The 16,202-nt window shown below is 51.1% G+C and overlaps 1 protein-coding gene across 3 annotated transcripts in view; it reads left to right on the top strand.

The window, feature by feature from the left end:
- triobpb (TRIO and F-actin binding protein b) overlaps window positions 1–16,202 on the top strand; it is a 466,860-nt gene that overhangs the window by 174,080 nt on the left and 276,578 nt on the right. For 2 of the 3 annotated variants that reach the window (XM_041178040.1, XM_041178042.1), the window contains exon 1: window positions 14,217–14,318. The exons of the other annotated variant lie outside the window; for it this stretch is intronic. In XM_041178040.1, the coding sequence (XP_041033974.1) occupies window positions 14,313–14,318 (6 nt within the window). In that variant the 5' untranslated portion in view covers window positions 14,217–14,312. Of the gene's footprint in view, window positions 1–14,216; window positions 14,319–16,202 lie in introns of those variants that run through there. 3 annotated transcript variants of the gene reach the window in all.

Below are 16,202 nucleotides of genomic sequence, written 5' to 3' on the forward strand. Positions count from 1 at the left end.
CCTTCACTCTCCCACACACACGGAGCCTTCACTCTCCCACACACACGGAGCCTTCACTCTCCCACACACACGGAGCCTTCACTCTCCCACACACACATGGAGCCTTCACTCTCCCAGACACACGGAGCCTTCACTCTCTCAGACACACGGAGCCTTCACTCTCAGACACACGGAGCCTTCACTCTCCCACACACACGGACCCTTCACTCTCCCACACACACGGAGTCTTCACTCTCCCACACACACATGGAGCCTTCACTCTCCCACACACACGGAGCCTTCACTCTCCCACACACACGGAGCCTTCACTCCCCCACACACACAGAGCCTTCACTCTCCCACAAACACGGAGCCTTCACTCTCCCACACACACAGAGTCTTCACTCTCCCACACACACATGGAGCCTTCACTCTCCCAGACACACGGAGCCTTCACTCTCCCAGACACACGGAGCCTTCACTCTCCCACACACACGGGGCCTTCACTCTCCCACACACACGTGGAGCCTTCACTCTCCCACACACACATGGAGCCTTCACTCTCCCACACACACGGAGCCTTCACTCTCCCACACAAACGGAGCCTTCACTCTCCCACACACACGGAGCCTTCACTCTCCCACACACACATGGAGCCTTCACTCTCCCAGACACACGGAGCCTTCACTTTCTCAGACACACGGAGCCTTCACTCCCTCAGACACACGGAGCCTTCACTCTCCCACACACACGGAGCCTTCGCTCTCCCAGACACACGGAGCCTTCACTCTCCCACACACTCGGAGCCTTCAGTCTCTCAGACACACGGAGCCTTCACTCCCTCAGACACGGGGACTCTTTCTGTATCACATTCATCTCAATGTTCTGAGCATTTTCAATGCTGCCTGCTGGGGTTCACTATCAGTTGTCCATCTGAGCTGACCTGCATCTCCACCCACTCTCCCAGACACACGGATCCTTCACTCTCCCACACACACGGAGCCTTCACTCTCCCACACACACGGAGCCTTCACTCTCCCACACACACATGGAGCCTTCACTCTCCCAGACACATGGAGCCTTCACTCTCTCAGACACACGGAGCCTTCACTCTCCCACACACACATTGAGCCTTCACTCTCCCAGACACACGGAGCCTTCACTCTCTCAGACACACGGAGCCTTCACTCTCTCAGACACACGGAGCCTTCACTCTCCCACACACACGGAGCCTTCACTCTCCCACACACACAGAGTCTTCACTCTCCCACACACACAGAGTCTTCACTCTCCCACACACACATGGAGCCTTCACTCTCCCACACACACGGAGCCTTCACTCTCCCAGACACACGGATCCTTCACTCTCCCACACACACGGAGCCTTCACTCTCCCACACACACATGGAGCCTTCACTCTCCCACACACACGGAGCCTTCACTCTCCCACACACACGGAGTCTTCACACTCCCACACACACGGAGCCTTCACTCTCCCACACACACGGAGCCTTCACTCTCCCACACACACGGAGCCTTCACTCTCCCAGACACACGGAGCCTTCACTCTCCCACACACACGGAGTCTTCACTCTCCCACACACACATGGAGCCTTCACTCTCCCACACACTCGGAGCCTTCACTCTCTCAGACACTCGGAGCCTTCACTCTCTCAGACACACGGAGCCTTCACTCTCTCAGACACACGGAGCCTTCACTCTCCCACACACACGGAGCCTTCACTCTCCCACACACACAGAGTCTTCACTCTCCCACACACACAGAGTCTTCACTCTCCCACACACACATGGAGCCTTCACTCTCCCACACACACGGAGCCTTCACTCTCCCAGACACACGGATCCTTCACTCTCCCACACACACGGAGCCTTCACTCTCCCACACGCACATGGAGCCTTCACTCTCCCACACACACGGAGCCTTCACTCTCCCACACACATGGAGCCTTCACTCTCCCACACACATGGAGCCTTCACTCTCTCACACACACGGAGCCTTCACTCTCCCACACACACATGGAGCCTTCACTCTCCCAGACACACGGAGCCTTCACTTTCTCAGACACACGGAGCCTTCACTCTGTCAGACACACGGAGCCTTCACTCTCCCACACACACGGAGCCTTCACTCTCCCACACACACGGAGCCTTCACTCTCCCACACACACGGAGTCTTCACTCTCCCACACACACATGGAGCCTTCACTCTCCCAGGCAGACGGAGCCTTCACTCTCCCACACACACGGAGCCTTCACTCTCTCAGACACACGGAGCCTTCACTCCCTCAGACACGGGGACTCTTCCTGTATCACATTCATCTCAATGTTCTGAGCATTTTCAATGCTGCCTGCTGGGGTTCACTATCAGTTGTCCATCTGAGCTGACCTGCATCTCCACCCACTCTCCCAGACACACGGATCCTTCACTCTGCCACACACACGGAGCCTTCACTCTCCCACACACACAGGGAGCCTTCCCTCTCCCACACACACGGAGCCTTCACTCTCTCAGACACATGGAGCCTTCACTCTCCCACACACACGGAGCCTTCACTCTCCCACACACACGGAGCCTTCACTCTCCCACACACACGGAGCCTTCACTCTCCCACACACACGGAGCCTTCACTCTCCCACACACACGGAGCCTTCACTCTCCCACACACACATGGAGCCTTCACTCTCCCAGACACACGGAGCCTTCACTCTCTCAGACACACAGAGCCTTCACTCTCCCAGACACACGGAGCCTTCACTCTCCCACACACACGGAGCCTTCACTCTCCCACACACACGGAGCCTTCACTCTCCCACACACACGGAGACTTCACTCTCCCTCACACACATGGAGCCTTCACTCTCCCAGACACACGGAGCCTTCACTCTCCCACACACACAGAGTCTTCACTCTCCCACACACACAGAGTCTTCACTCTCCCACACACACAGTCTTCACTCTCCCACACACACAGAGTCTTCACTCTCCCACACACACAGAGTCTTCACTCTCCCACACACATGGAGCCTTCACTCTCCCACACACACACGGAGCCTTCACTCTCCCGCACACATGGAGCCTTCACTCTCCCACACACACGGAGCCTTCACTCTCCCACACACACGGAGCCTTCTCTCTCCCAGACACTCGGAGCCTTCACTCTCCCACACACACATGGAGCCTTCACTCTCCCACACACACATGGAGCCTTCACTCTCCCAGACACACGGCGCCTTCTCTCTCCCAGACACACGGAGCCTTCACTCTCCCACACACACGGAGCCTTCACTCTCCCACACACACGGAGCCTTCACTCTCCCACACACACGGAGCCTTCACTCTCCCAGACACACGGAGCCTTCACTCTCCCACACACGGAGCCTTCACTCTCCCACACACACGGAGCCTTCACTCTCCCACACACAAGGAGCCTTCACTCTCCCACACACACGGAGCCTTCACTCTCCCACACACACGGAGCCTTCACTCTCCCACACACACGGAGCCTTCACTCTCCCACACACGGAGCCTTCACTCTCCCACACACACATGGAGCCTTCACTCTCCCCACACACGGCGCCTTCACTCTCTCAGACACACGGAGCCTTCACTCTCTCAGACACGGGGACTCTTCCTGTATCACATTCATCTCAATGTTCTGAGCATTTTCAATGCTGCCTGCTGGGGTTCACTATCAGTTGTCCATCTGAGCTGACCTGCATCTCCACCCATCCACCCACTGACCACACTCCCATGTATCACCTGATCCCACCCATCACAACTCTTGTTTCAATTTCAATTTGGACAGCACGATGCGAATTCAGTTTTACTTTCACTCCCCCGTCCTTTACCCTCTCCCAGTCTCCCATTTCCTTTTCGCAATCACAGTTGACGCCTCCAACGCCCCCCCCCCGCACCCGGCACCCGCCAGCATCATCTTCCACCCCCTGTCCGTGACTTACCAGCCACAACCCTTTTCCATCGGGGATGTCCATGTTAAAGTGCACGTTCCCTTCCTCCCCAAAAATACCACCCCCATCCACACTCACCTCCCCGTCCTCCTCCTCCCCACCCCCAGAGTCTGTGTCTGCCTCCGGGTCTTCACTAACCACCCTCGCTGTCCCTTCTACCGCTACCGTCGAACCCTCACCCTCCCGCCCTACCGCCTCGATCTCCCCTCGGTCATTCTCACCATTCCCTCACACTGCACTCACCCTCAATTCACTCCCCAGGCGGCAATCTTGGACCCATCAGACCCCTCCCTTGCATGTGCATTTGGACACCGCCCCCTCTGGACCCCTTCCTCCCTCCGGACCCCTTCTTCCCCCCCTGAAACTCCTTCCCCCCTCCAGACTCCCTTCCCTGGAACCCCTTCCCCACTCTGGATCCCTTCCCACCCCCAGGAACTCTTTCCCCACTTTGGACCCCATCCCACCCCAGAACCCGCCCCCCTCAACACCTGTCCGCCCACCCACTCTCTCACCCCACCGCCCCTGCTTAGCCCCTCCCCCTTCCTGATTCCCTCAGACACCCTTACTTCCTCCACCACCCTTAGTCCTCCCCTCCCTGACTCCTTCCTCCAGCCTCACTTCTTCCTCCAGCTTTACTCCTTCCCGCTTCCCGACTTCTTCCTCCACCCTTACTCCCTCCCCTCTCCGCATTACTTCCCCCCTCCAAACTCCTTCCCTTACACCTTCCGCCCCTCTTGTACCTACCTCCCCAGTTGCTATCTTCTTCCCCCTTATCCCCATTCTACGCTGATACTCCCTCCCCCCTCCAACCTTCCTCTCAACACCATCATTCCCCCCTCCCAACCTCAACCCCCCCAACACCTTCAATCCCCCCCCTCCCAACCTCACCACCCCAACACCTTCATTCCCCCTTCCAACCTCACCCCCCCAACACCTTCATTCCCCCTTCCAACCTCACCCCCCCAACACCTTCATTCCCCCCATCCCAACCTCAACCCCCCCAACACCTTCAATCCCCCTCCCAACCTCACCACCCCAACACCTTCATTCCCCCTTCCAACCTCATCCCCCCAACACCTTCATTCCCCCCATCCCAACCTCAACCCCCCCAACACCATCAATCCCCCCCTCCCAACCTCACCCCCCCAACACCTTCATTCCCCCTCCCAACCTCACCCCCCCCGACACCTTCATTCCCCCTTCCAACCTCACCCCCCCCACACCTTCATTCCCCTCTCCTAACCTCACCCCCCCAACACCTTCATTCCTCCCACCCCAACCTCGCCCCCCCGACACCTTCATTCCCCCCTCCCAACCTCACCCCCCACGACACCTTCATTCTCCCGCCCCATCCTTACCCCCCTCCCCACACCCCCCAACACCTCTTCCTCTCCCAGTCGATCCTAGGCTGTCCTCTCCCACCCCCTTGACCATCACCCGTTGTGAGCATCAATGGTAACTTTCGATCATCCATGAGCTGCTTCGCAGCAGAGCCATGTCCATGAGGATCCACACGGCTTGCCATGGACGTTCCTCCAATGTGCTGTAGCTGTCGGGTTCCAGCATCTTCCACTCCTCAGATGTCAGCAATGTGAGCAAGGCCGTGGCAGTAAGTCCCGACTTCTGCCCGTCACACTTGTCAAGACGTGTTCTGCACCAGCGTGTTTTCCCGCTGATGTGAGTGGACAATCCAGCAGGGGTGGGGATGATTCCGGCGGGCTGGCATTTTAAAGATTTGCCGATGTATTACAATGAGGTTTCCGACATTGGATGGTGGGGAACGAGGCCCACCATCGACAGCTGAGCGGACAATTGCAAACTGGCTTCACGACATCGTGAAACTGATTTTTGGCCTTCTGGCCATATTGCCTGCTCATGCCGCTGAACGTACCCAACACCAGCGGGCATGGAAAGTTCCGCCTGAAGTCCTGTCTTCACATTGAGGATACTGTCGTGTTGTGTGGCACTACCACCATGTCAAATTGGCCATCTATGAGGAGCTGTGGGCCATCAGCAGCAGCAGAATTGTACTCATCCACAATCTGTAACCTCATGGCCCTGCATGTCCCCACTCTACCATTACCATCAAGCCAGGGAATCAGCCCTGGTTCAATGAAGAGTGCAGGAGGACATGCTAGGTGCAGCTCCAGGCATACCTGAAAATGAGGTGTCAACCTGGTGAAGCTACAACACAGGACTACTTGCATGTCAAACAGCATAAGCAGCAAGTGATAGACAGAGCTAAGCGATCCCACAATCAACAGATCAGATCTAAACTCTGAAATCCTACCACACACGCATAAGTTCCTTCACTGTTGCTGGGTCAAAATCCTGGAACTCCCTCCCTAACAGCACTGTCAGTTTATCTACACCAAATGGACTGCAGCGGTTCAAGGAGGCAACTCACTACCACATTCTCAAGGGCAAATAGGGATGGGCAATAAAAGTGCTGGCCTAACCAGCGATGTCCACATTCTGCGAATGAATAAAAAAACTCCAGTAGTGAATGGTGGTGGGCAATTAAACAACTAACTGGAGGAGCAGGCTCCACAAATATCCCAACGGCAATGATGGGGGATACCAGTACATCAGTGCAAAAGACAAGGCTAAGCTTTTATATCCATCTTCAGCCGGAAGTACTGAGTGGGTGATCAATCTCGGTCTCCTCCGGAGGTCCCCAGCATCACAGACTTCAGCCAATTCAATTCACTCCACATGATGTGAGGAAACAGCTGAAGGCACTGGATACTGCAAAGGCTATGGGCCCTGACAATATTCCAGCAAAAGTACTGAAGACTTGTGCTCCAGATTAGCTGTGCCCCTAGACAAGCTGTACCAGGACAGCTAGAACACTGGCATCTACCCAGCAATGTAGAAAATTGCCCAGGGATGTTCTGTCCACAAAAAGCAGGACAAATCCAACTCGGCCAATTACCACCATGTAAATCTACTGTCGGTCATCAGCGATGTGATGAAAGGTGCTGTCGACAGTGCTATCAAGCAGCACTTACTCAGAAATAACTTGCTCACTGACGCCCACTTTGGGTTCCACCAGGGCCACTCAGCTCCTGACATCATTACAGCCTTGGTTCAAACATGCACAAAAGAGCTGAACTCCCGAGGTGAGGTGACAGTGACTGCCTTTGACATCAAGGCCGCATTTGACCAAGTGTGACATCAAGGAGCCCTAGCAACACTGGAGTCAATGGGAATCAGGGGGAAAACTTTCCATTGGTTGGAGTCATACCTAGCACAAAGGAAGATGGTTGTGGTTGTTGAAGGTCAATCATCTCAGTCCCAGGACATCACTGCAGGAGTTCCTCAGGGTAGTGTCCTCGGCCCAACCATCTTCAGCTGCTTCATCAATGACCTTCCTTCCATCATAAGGTCAGAAGTGGGGATGTTCGCTGATGATTGCACAATGTTCAGCACCATTTGCGACTCCTCAGATACTGAAGCAGTCCATGTTCAAATGCAGCAAGACCTGGACAATATCGAGGCTTGGGCTGACAAGTGGCAAGTAACATCTGTGCCACACAAGTGCCAGGCAATGACCAACTCCAACAAGAGAGAATCCAACTATCTCCCCTTGACATTCAATGGCATCACCATCACTGAATCCTCCACAATCAACATCCTGGGGGTTACCATTGACCAGAAACTGAACTGTGGTTACAAAAGCATGTCAGAAGCTGGGAATTCTGCAGCAAGTAACTCACCTCCTGACTCTCCAAAGCCCATTCACCATATACAAGGCACAAGTTAGGAGTGTGATGGAATACTCTCCACTTGCCTGGATGAGTGCAGCTCCAACAACACTCAAGAAGGTCAATGCCATCCAGGACAAAGCAGCCTGCTTGATTGGCACCCATTTACCACCTTAAGCATTCACTCCCTCCACCAGTGACGTACAGTGGCAGCAGTGTGTACAATCTACAAGATGCGCTGAAGCAACTCACCACAGCTCCTTTGACAGCAACTTCCAAATCCACAAGCTGTACCACCTTGAAGGACAAGGGCAGCATATGCATGGGAACACTGCCACCTCCATGTTCCCCTGCAAGCCACACACCACCCTAGCTTGGAAATATATCACCTTTCCTTCAATGTTGCTGGGTCAAACAGCTCTGTGGGTGTATCACATGGACTTCAGCAGTTAAAGAAGCCAGCTCACCACCACCTCAAAGAAATTCAGGATGGGCAATAAATGCTGGCCTAGCCAGTGACATCCACATCCCGTGACAGAATAAAAAAATAGAAATCATGTTCTTTCCTCACCTTTTGCCTGTGCTCTGCAGTTAGAAGGAAGGGATAGTGGCATAGTGGTAATGTTACAGGTCTAGTAATCAAGAGGGCCAGACTAAGATCTGAGCAACATGAGTTCAAATCCCACCACAACAGTTGGTAGAATTTAAATTGAGCTAATAAATCAGGAACTAAAAATACTAGTCTCAGTAATAATGATCAGGAAACTATCTAATTACCATAAAAAATCATTTGGTTTACTAACTTCCTTCAGCCTAACATCTGTCATATGGAAAATGGTAGGATCCATTATTCAGGAGGTAAGAGCAGGACATTTAGAAAATCATAATGCAGTTAGGCAGAACCTGTGTGGTTTTGTGAAAGGGAAGTAACAAGCAAGGTGGATGAAGGAGAGCCAGCAGATGTGGTGTACTTAGATTTCCACAAGGCATTTGATAAGGTACCACATTAAAGTTTACTACACAAAATAAAAGGCCATAGTGTAAGGGGTAACATATTAGCACAGACAGGGGATTGGTTAGCTAACAGGAAACAGAGAGTAGGGATAAATGAGTCACTTTTGGGTTGGCAGGGTGTTCCTAGTGGAGTGCTACCTCAACTATTTACAATCTGTATCAATGATTTGGATGAAATGACCAAACATATGGTGACTAAATTTGCTGATGGCACAAAGATAGATAGGAAAGTAAGTTATCAAGAGGGCATAAAGAGTCTACAAATGGTTTTAGATAGGTTTAGTGAGGGGGCAAAAATTTGCCAAATGGGGTATATTGTGGGAAAATGTGAACTTGTCCACTTTGGCAGGAAGAATAGAAAAGCAGCGTGTCATTTGAATGGAGATAGACTGCAGAACTCTGAGGTACCAGAGGGCTCTGGGTATCCAGGTACATGAAGCACAAAAGGTTGGCATGGAGGTATAGTGAGGGATTAGGAAAGCAAATGGAAAGTTAGTGTTTATTGTGAGGAGAATCAAGTATAAAACTAGGGAAGCATTGCTACAGCCGCATAGGGCCTTAGTTAGACCACATCTGCAGTAGTGTGTACAAGTTTAGTCTCCTTACTTAAAAATATATATAATTACATTAGGAATAGTTCAGAGAAGGTTCACCAGGTTGATTCCTGGGATGAAGGGGTTGTCTTATGAGGAAAGAATGAGCAGGTTGGATCTAAACCCATTGGAGTTTAGAAGAATGAGATGTGATCTTAATGAAACATAAAAAGTCCTGAGGACCTGATACAGTGGATGCTGAAAGATGTTTCCCCTTGTTGGGGAGTCTAGAACTGGGAGACAACATTTAAAAATGACGGGTCTCCATTTAAGATTGAAATGAGGAGAAATGTTTCCTCTCAGAGGGTCATTAGTCTGTGGAATTCTCTTCCCCAGAGAGCAATGGAGGCTGGGCCATTGAATATATTCAAGGTCGAGTTAGACGGATTCTTGATTGACAAGGGAGTTGAGGATTATTGGGACAGGCAGGAAAGTGGAGTTGAGGCCACAGTCAGATCAGTCAGGATCTTATTGAATGGTGGAGCAGTCCCAAGGAGCCAAATGGTCTGCTCCTGTTAATTCTTGTGTTCAGGAGGAGAAAATCTGCCATCCTTACCTTGGTCTGGCCTCCATGTGACTCCAGACCCACAGGAATGTGGTTGACTCTTAACTGCCCTCTGAAATGGGCAATAAATGCTGGCCCTGCCAATGCATCTCCCTTGGACCCACTCGGAACTCCATCTCCCACAGTTTTGCCCACTCACTGCGTTCCACCCCTCTCTGTGATCCTCTGCAAATTCCTCCCCCCCCCCCCCCCCCCCCCCCCCCCCCCCCACCCCCACCCCCAATCTCCACCACTGGTAACTTAATATCATCTGCAAATTTGGATATATAACTTTCTGTACCTTCACCTGAGTAACATAAATATTGTTACGACCGAGTGAAGAGGAGTCAGATGGCTCCCCTCTTTGTCCTCCCCTCATTTGATCACACCAGGTTTCTGTTTATTTGAAAAGTGCCAATTCCGTGAGTACTTAACTGATTGTGTGCTGTGACCAAAAAGAACCAATAGGACAGCGTTTCTTGAGTTTAACAAAGAGTTTAGCTTTATTATACTTAAACTGAGGTAAGGAAAGTAATAAAATATACACCAATTTTGCTTCCACACTGGAAGTTTCCATAAAAGAGCTAAGTGGGTGTACAGCGTGTAGTTTGGTGACTCGGTTGACTGCGGGCTGAATGCGATGGTCTTGACGCTTCCGATTTAAAGATGTGGACGACTGGGTTGGCTGGTCTTTGGGCTGGATTGGATTCTTTTTAAGAAATCTCTGTCCTGCATGATCACAGTCAGCAAACAAAGCTAGAAGCTTACCAGAAAAAAGGAGGGAGAAGGGACCGCACTTAAGTTTTTAAAATTTGTTTATGGGATGTGGTCAGCATTTATTGCCCATCCCTAGTTGCCCTTGAAAAGGTGGGGGTGAGCTGCCTTCTTGAACTGCTGCAGTCCATGTGGTGTGGGTACATCCACAGTGCTGTTAGGGAGGGAGTTCCAGGATTTTCACCCAGCGACAGTGAAGGAACGGTGATACATTTCCAAGTCAGGATGGTGAGTGACTTGGAGGGGAACTTCCAGGTGGTGGTGTTGCCATGTGTTTGCTGCTGTTGTCCTTCTAGGTGGCAGTGGTTGTGAGTTTGGAAGGTGCCTAAGGAGCCTTGGTAGTCAGTCTTCTCCCTAAGATGCATGTCCTCAGTTCTCTTGAGAAAACATGCACTTAAAACATACAAAGGGTTTAGCTTTTCATGTGACCTTCCTTTTCCAGCTGTTAGGGGAAATTCAGATAAATGTATTTTTTGTGCATTCCAAAGGTGACTTGATGAGGTCATGTGTGGTAGGTAACCTAGCCAGTGTCCCATTGTCCAGCTGATTAGACTTAATGGCCTGTCTCCAACAGTTGAACACCTCAAGTGATTGCCATAGATGCCTTGCTAATAAGACAGGAGATGAGAGTCCTTTAGACTCCCCTGAAGTCATTGTCTTTGATGGGTTTTGCAGGTAGACTGACTCCAATGAATTGGAATGGGGAACGTATAGTAATGCAAATTGAGGTTTGCCATCTTGGGCTGTTAATTCCAATCACTTTAGTCACTGTGTTTTTAAAAAGTCTGTTCTTAAAAGTTCAATTCAGGTTTCCAGCCAGTGGATTGAAAGTCATTACTTGGCATAGAGCACATCTTCATGAATGTATATGCTTGTCATATCCCACCATTCAGAGAACAGTCCCTTTCTTCCCACACTCTGTCTCCAACCACACAACCAGTTGCCAGCCTAGAAGAGTGCTGTATGAATTGAACTTCTGTCAATAATCAGGGGTTTTGTGGTGCAGTAGGAGGTAGTGTCCCTGCCAAAAGCTCCAGGACTTAATGGCCAAGGAAGGTGAATTCATAATGCAGCCAAACAGGTTGAGTATCAGGCTCTCTTTACAGTTTTAAATCCCCTCTCATTCCTCAATTCTAACCATTCCGCCTTCTCTGATTGCTTTTATCCTCTCTCGCTGACGTTGTGATAGCAGCCGTGATCAGACTAAACGCCCGACACCAGATTCCTGAAGCAGCTGCTCTACTCGGAACTCGGTCCCACCACGAGGCTCCCAGGAGGACAGCAGAAACACTTTAGGGATGTCCTCAAAGCATCCCTGAAGAGGCCAATCATTCCCGCTGACTCATGGGCATCCCTGGCTTGTGACCGACCAAAGTGGAGGAGGCTCATTCCGGAAGACACCAAACACACCAAGAGACTTTGCCAGGAACGTGCAGAGGGCAGATGGAGGCACCAGAGAGTGCGCCCAAACCTTCAAACAACCCATCTCTCCAGCCCTCCAGCAAGCACCACCTGCTCCACATCTGGCAAAGTCTGCAGATCATGCATTGGTCTTATCAGTCATTTCAAAACCCATCAAACCCAGAGCGGGAGCAAGTCCTCCTCAATCCGAAGGGACTGCCTAAGCAGGAGAAGATCGCTGATCAATAATCCCTTCTCTCCCATTTGTCCAGATTCCTGGGCTGGATTTTTCGGATGGCAGATTTTTTTACAGTCTTCCCAGATGTGGGCTTCGCTAACTTGGCCAGCATTTATTGCCCATCCCTAATTGCCCTTGAGAAGGTGGTGGTGAGCTGTCTCCTTGAACCGCTGCAATCCATGTGGTGTAGGTACACCCACAGTGCTGTTAGGGAGGGAGTTCCAGGAGTTTGACCCAGTGACAGTGAAGGAACGGTGATTATATTTCCAAGTCAGGACGGTGAGCGGCTTGGAGGGAACTTCCAGGTGGTGGTGTTCCCATCTATCTGCTGCCCTTGTTCTTCTCAGTGGTAGAAGTCGCAGGTTTGGAAGGTGCTGTTAAAGGAGCCTTGGTGAGTTGCTGCTGTGCATCTTGTAGATGGTACACACTGCTGCCACTGTGCGTCGGTGGTGGAGGGAGTGAATGTTTAAGGTGGTGAATGGGGTGCCAATCAAATGGGCTGCTTTGTCCTGGATGCTGTTAAATTTCTTGAGTTTTGTTACACTCACGCCCCCTCCTTGCCACTGATAAAGTCGTTGGGGAATCCATCCCCGCTGCTGATGTGACACGCTGTGGAGCATTCATTGGATGGAAGTGGGCCTTCAACCTTTACCTAAGAGGTCAGCAGCTCTCAAGTCCCACAGAGTGGAGCCCAGGACGCAGGTAAATCCGAGGATCTCTCAGCAGGGTCAAAAGAGCTTACCCTTGGGGGTGGGGGGAGGTGGAAGAGAACATGGAGGGGGGGGCCCTTGAGGGAGACACCATCCCCCTTCATTTCCGTCTGAGGCCCATGCAGGCTAATCCGCCAGGGTTTCCCCCTCCTCTTCACCTCCCTTGCTGGTCTCAGAGTTGAGGCCAGGCCTCAGTTAGAGTGAGGGTGGGGCCTAAACCCCATAAAATTGCTGCCAGGTCAGGTAGACAACAGGAAAGAGAATGGCAGAATTTAACCCCTCCCGTCTGCAAACTCACCCTTTGGGGAGAGTAAAATTCTGCCCCCTGTCTTATCTGAAGAATATTTAACTTCTAATCGGGACCAGTTTGTCTTGTAAAGACCACCATGTCGGAACCTCGAAATTGAATCTGAGCCTCTAATTTACTCATAGGATGATACGAATTAGGAGCAGGAGTTGGCTATTCAGCTCCTTGAGCATTCTCCACCATTCAATAAGATCGTGGCTGATCTGATTGTGGCCTCAACTCCTGGCAACCTTTGACTCCCTTGTTCTCAATTGTTTCTTGTGCTCTCTGTGTTTGCATATAAAACTCTTATTCAGGCAAGACTGTGTCCTCCAGTCCTGAAGCTGCCTTGCCAACAGCAATCATCACTCTTGCTGTAACTACGGTAGTTTAATGATTTCAGTCAATCCCTTCCCTATCTAAATCACTGTTTCTGTTCTGCCCTTGTCTTAAAAACTGATCATTATCGTTTTTAAACCACTCCCCCACCCCCCTGCCTCACCGACCTCACATTTGTCAGTTTAAAGTCCTGTTTGCTCCCCTTATTTGTCCTTTCCCGGGGCCCTCGGGCCAGGTTTGGTTCAGAGATGAACTTCAGTTGACTTTTCCTATTCCTTGATGTTCCTAATGTGTTTGAGTGAATCGTGTGCAGCCTTTTGCCGGCGCCTGTTTTGATCAAAGCCTGTTCTGCTCTGCCTCTGGCTGCTGGCCGTGGAGCTGAGGTTCTGCAGAGCCTGTCACCTTAAACCCCAAACCCCATGAGCAAAGTGGAACTAACTGCTGGGCGAGATCCCAGGGGAGGGAGGGAGCAGTGCCAAGCTCTGTCTGTCTCTGTCAGGCGAGCGCAGGGCAGGCGGGGGTGGGGTGTGGGGATGCAGTCAAACTCTTTGGAGCTCCATGACTGGCTTGTGGTCGAATGTGTGGCACAGGGCCCTCTGATTGGATGAGCTTGTCTCTGGAATCTGATTGGGTGAGAGGATCCAGGAAGTGGAGGTTGCCCCCAGCTGTTGCTGAGTTTACTGTGAAAACAAACTTCATCGGGATTTCCTGTCGACCTCAGGCTGGCTGCTGCCACCATGACGGTAATGTGTAACTTGATTTTCTGTGCCCAGGGTTGTTTTATATGGCTTTGCTGCTTCAGCTGGGAAGTTCAGGCGGATGGGGCTGTGTGTGAGTGTGGGTGTGTTTGAGTGTTTCTGAGTGTGTGTATGTTTGGGAGAGTGTGTTTGAAAGTGTCTGTATGTTTGAGTATGTGTGCTTGAATATGTGTGTTTGAGTATGTATGTGAGTGTGTCTGGCTGTGTGTCTGGGTGTGTCTCTGTGTGCATCTGGGTGTGTGTATGTGTCTCTGTGTGCGTCTGGGTATGTGTATGTGTCTCTCTGTGCGTCTTTCTGTGCATCTGGGTGTGTGTATGTGTCTCTGTGTGCATCTTTCTGTGCGTCTGAGTATGTGTATGGGTCTGTGTGTGTGTCTGGGTGTGTGTATTTGTCTCTCTGTGCGCCTGGGTGTGTGTATGTGTCTCTGTGTGCGTCTTTCTGTGCGTCTGGGTGTGTGTATGTGTCTCTCTGTGCGTCTGGGTGTGTGTATGTGTCTCTGTGTGCGTCTTTCTGTGCGTCTGGGTGTGTGTATGTGTCTCTCTGTGCGCCTGGGTGTGTGTATGTGTCTCTGTGTGTGTCTTTCTGTGCGTCTGGATGTGTGTATGTGTCTCTCTGTGCATCTGGGTGTGTGTATGTGTCTCTGTGTGCGTCTTTCTGTGCGTCTGGGTGTGTGTATGTGTCTCTGTGTGCGTCTTTCTGTTGCGTCTGGGTGTGTGTATGTGTTGCTCTGTGCGTCTGGGTGTGTGTATGTGTCTCTGTGTGCGTCTTTCTGTTGCATCTGGGTGTGTGTATGTGTCTTTCTGTGCATCTGGGTATGTGTATGTGTCTCTGTGTGCACCTGGGTGTGTGTATATGTCTCTCTGTGCATCTTTCTGTTGCGTCTGGATGTGCGTCTCTGTGTGCATCTCTCTGTATGCCTGGGTGTCTCTGTGTGCGTGTGTCTGTATGCGTGTGAGAGACACCTGCTTTTGGCAGTCTTTCTCAGGCAAAAGATTTAAAGAGTAGGGAGGACAGTTGTTGTTGGTCCTGGGCCATGCTGTTGTGTCAGGATTGTTGTTCAAAGAATTTAACCGCAGGAGGAGGTAGTTTAAATTTTCTTTCGCTTCCCATTAGTTGCAGATGCTGTTTTGTGTTGTGGCGCTGTGCTTGTTCCCCCGTGTTTACTTGCTGTATGTGTACTCTACCTGTAAATTTTGTACATGTTCTGCTTTTGTTTTATGTTTCTGTAGATTTCTTCTCATTAGACATTTTGATAAACTGTTTTTAACTTGCTCAGTGTGTGCACATGTTCCAGCTCACTGCATGTGTGTGTGTTTTTGCACAGTGTGTGTGCATGCTCTCGATTATTGTGTGTGTGCTCTCGCTCACCCAGTGGAGTTACAGCAGTCAAGATCGGAGGAGGCAACGAAACTTTAAGGGTCAAGCCATCTCCCATCAGGGGAGAGGGCAGGCCGTGGGTGGATTGTCTCCAGCTCCTCTTCTCCTCCTGATGACCAACATACACCAAATTCACAGCACAGACGTGGCCATTTGGCACAACAGCTCGCTGCTGCTGTTTCTGCTCCAAAGGAAGCACCCCTCTTCATCTCACCCTACCCTTCTACTCCTTTCTACCATGTATCGTTATCGTTTAAATGCGTCTATACTATTCACCTCAACTACTCCCTTTGGTAGCGAGTTCCACATTCTCGCCACTATTTGTGAACGGAAGTTTCCCCTGAGTTCTTTATTGGATTTACAGCCCCTTCGCAGAATTCAAAATTTTCAAACCCCAGTAAAAATCAGTAATACTGGAGTTTCATTTTAAGGTATACAAGACCGGTTACAATGGCCCTTGGCCTGGGAATGGCGTATGACCCAGAGGTACA

Source organism: Carcharodon carcharias, chromosome 31, assembly GCF_017639515.1.
Source record: "Carcharodon carcharias isolate sCarCar2 chromosome 31, sCarCar2.pri, whole genome shotgun sequence".
Lineage (NCBI taxonomy): Eukaryota > Metazoa > Chordata > Chondrichthyes > Lamniformes > Lamnidae > Carcharodon > Carcharodon carcharias.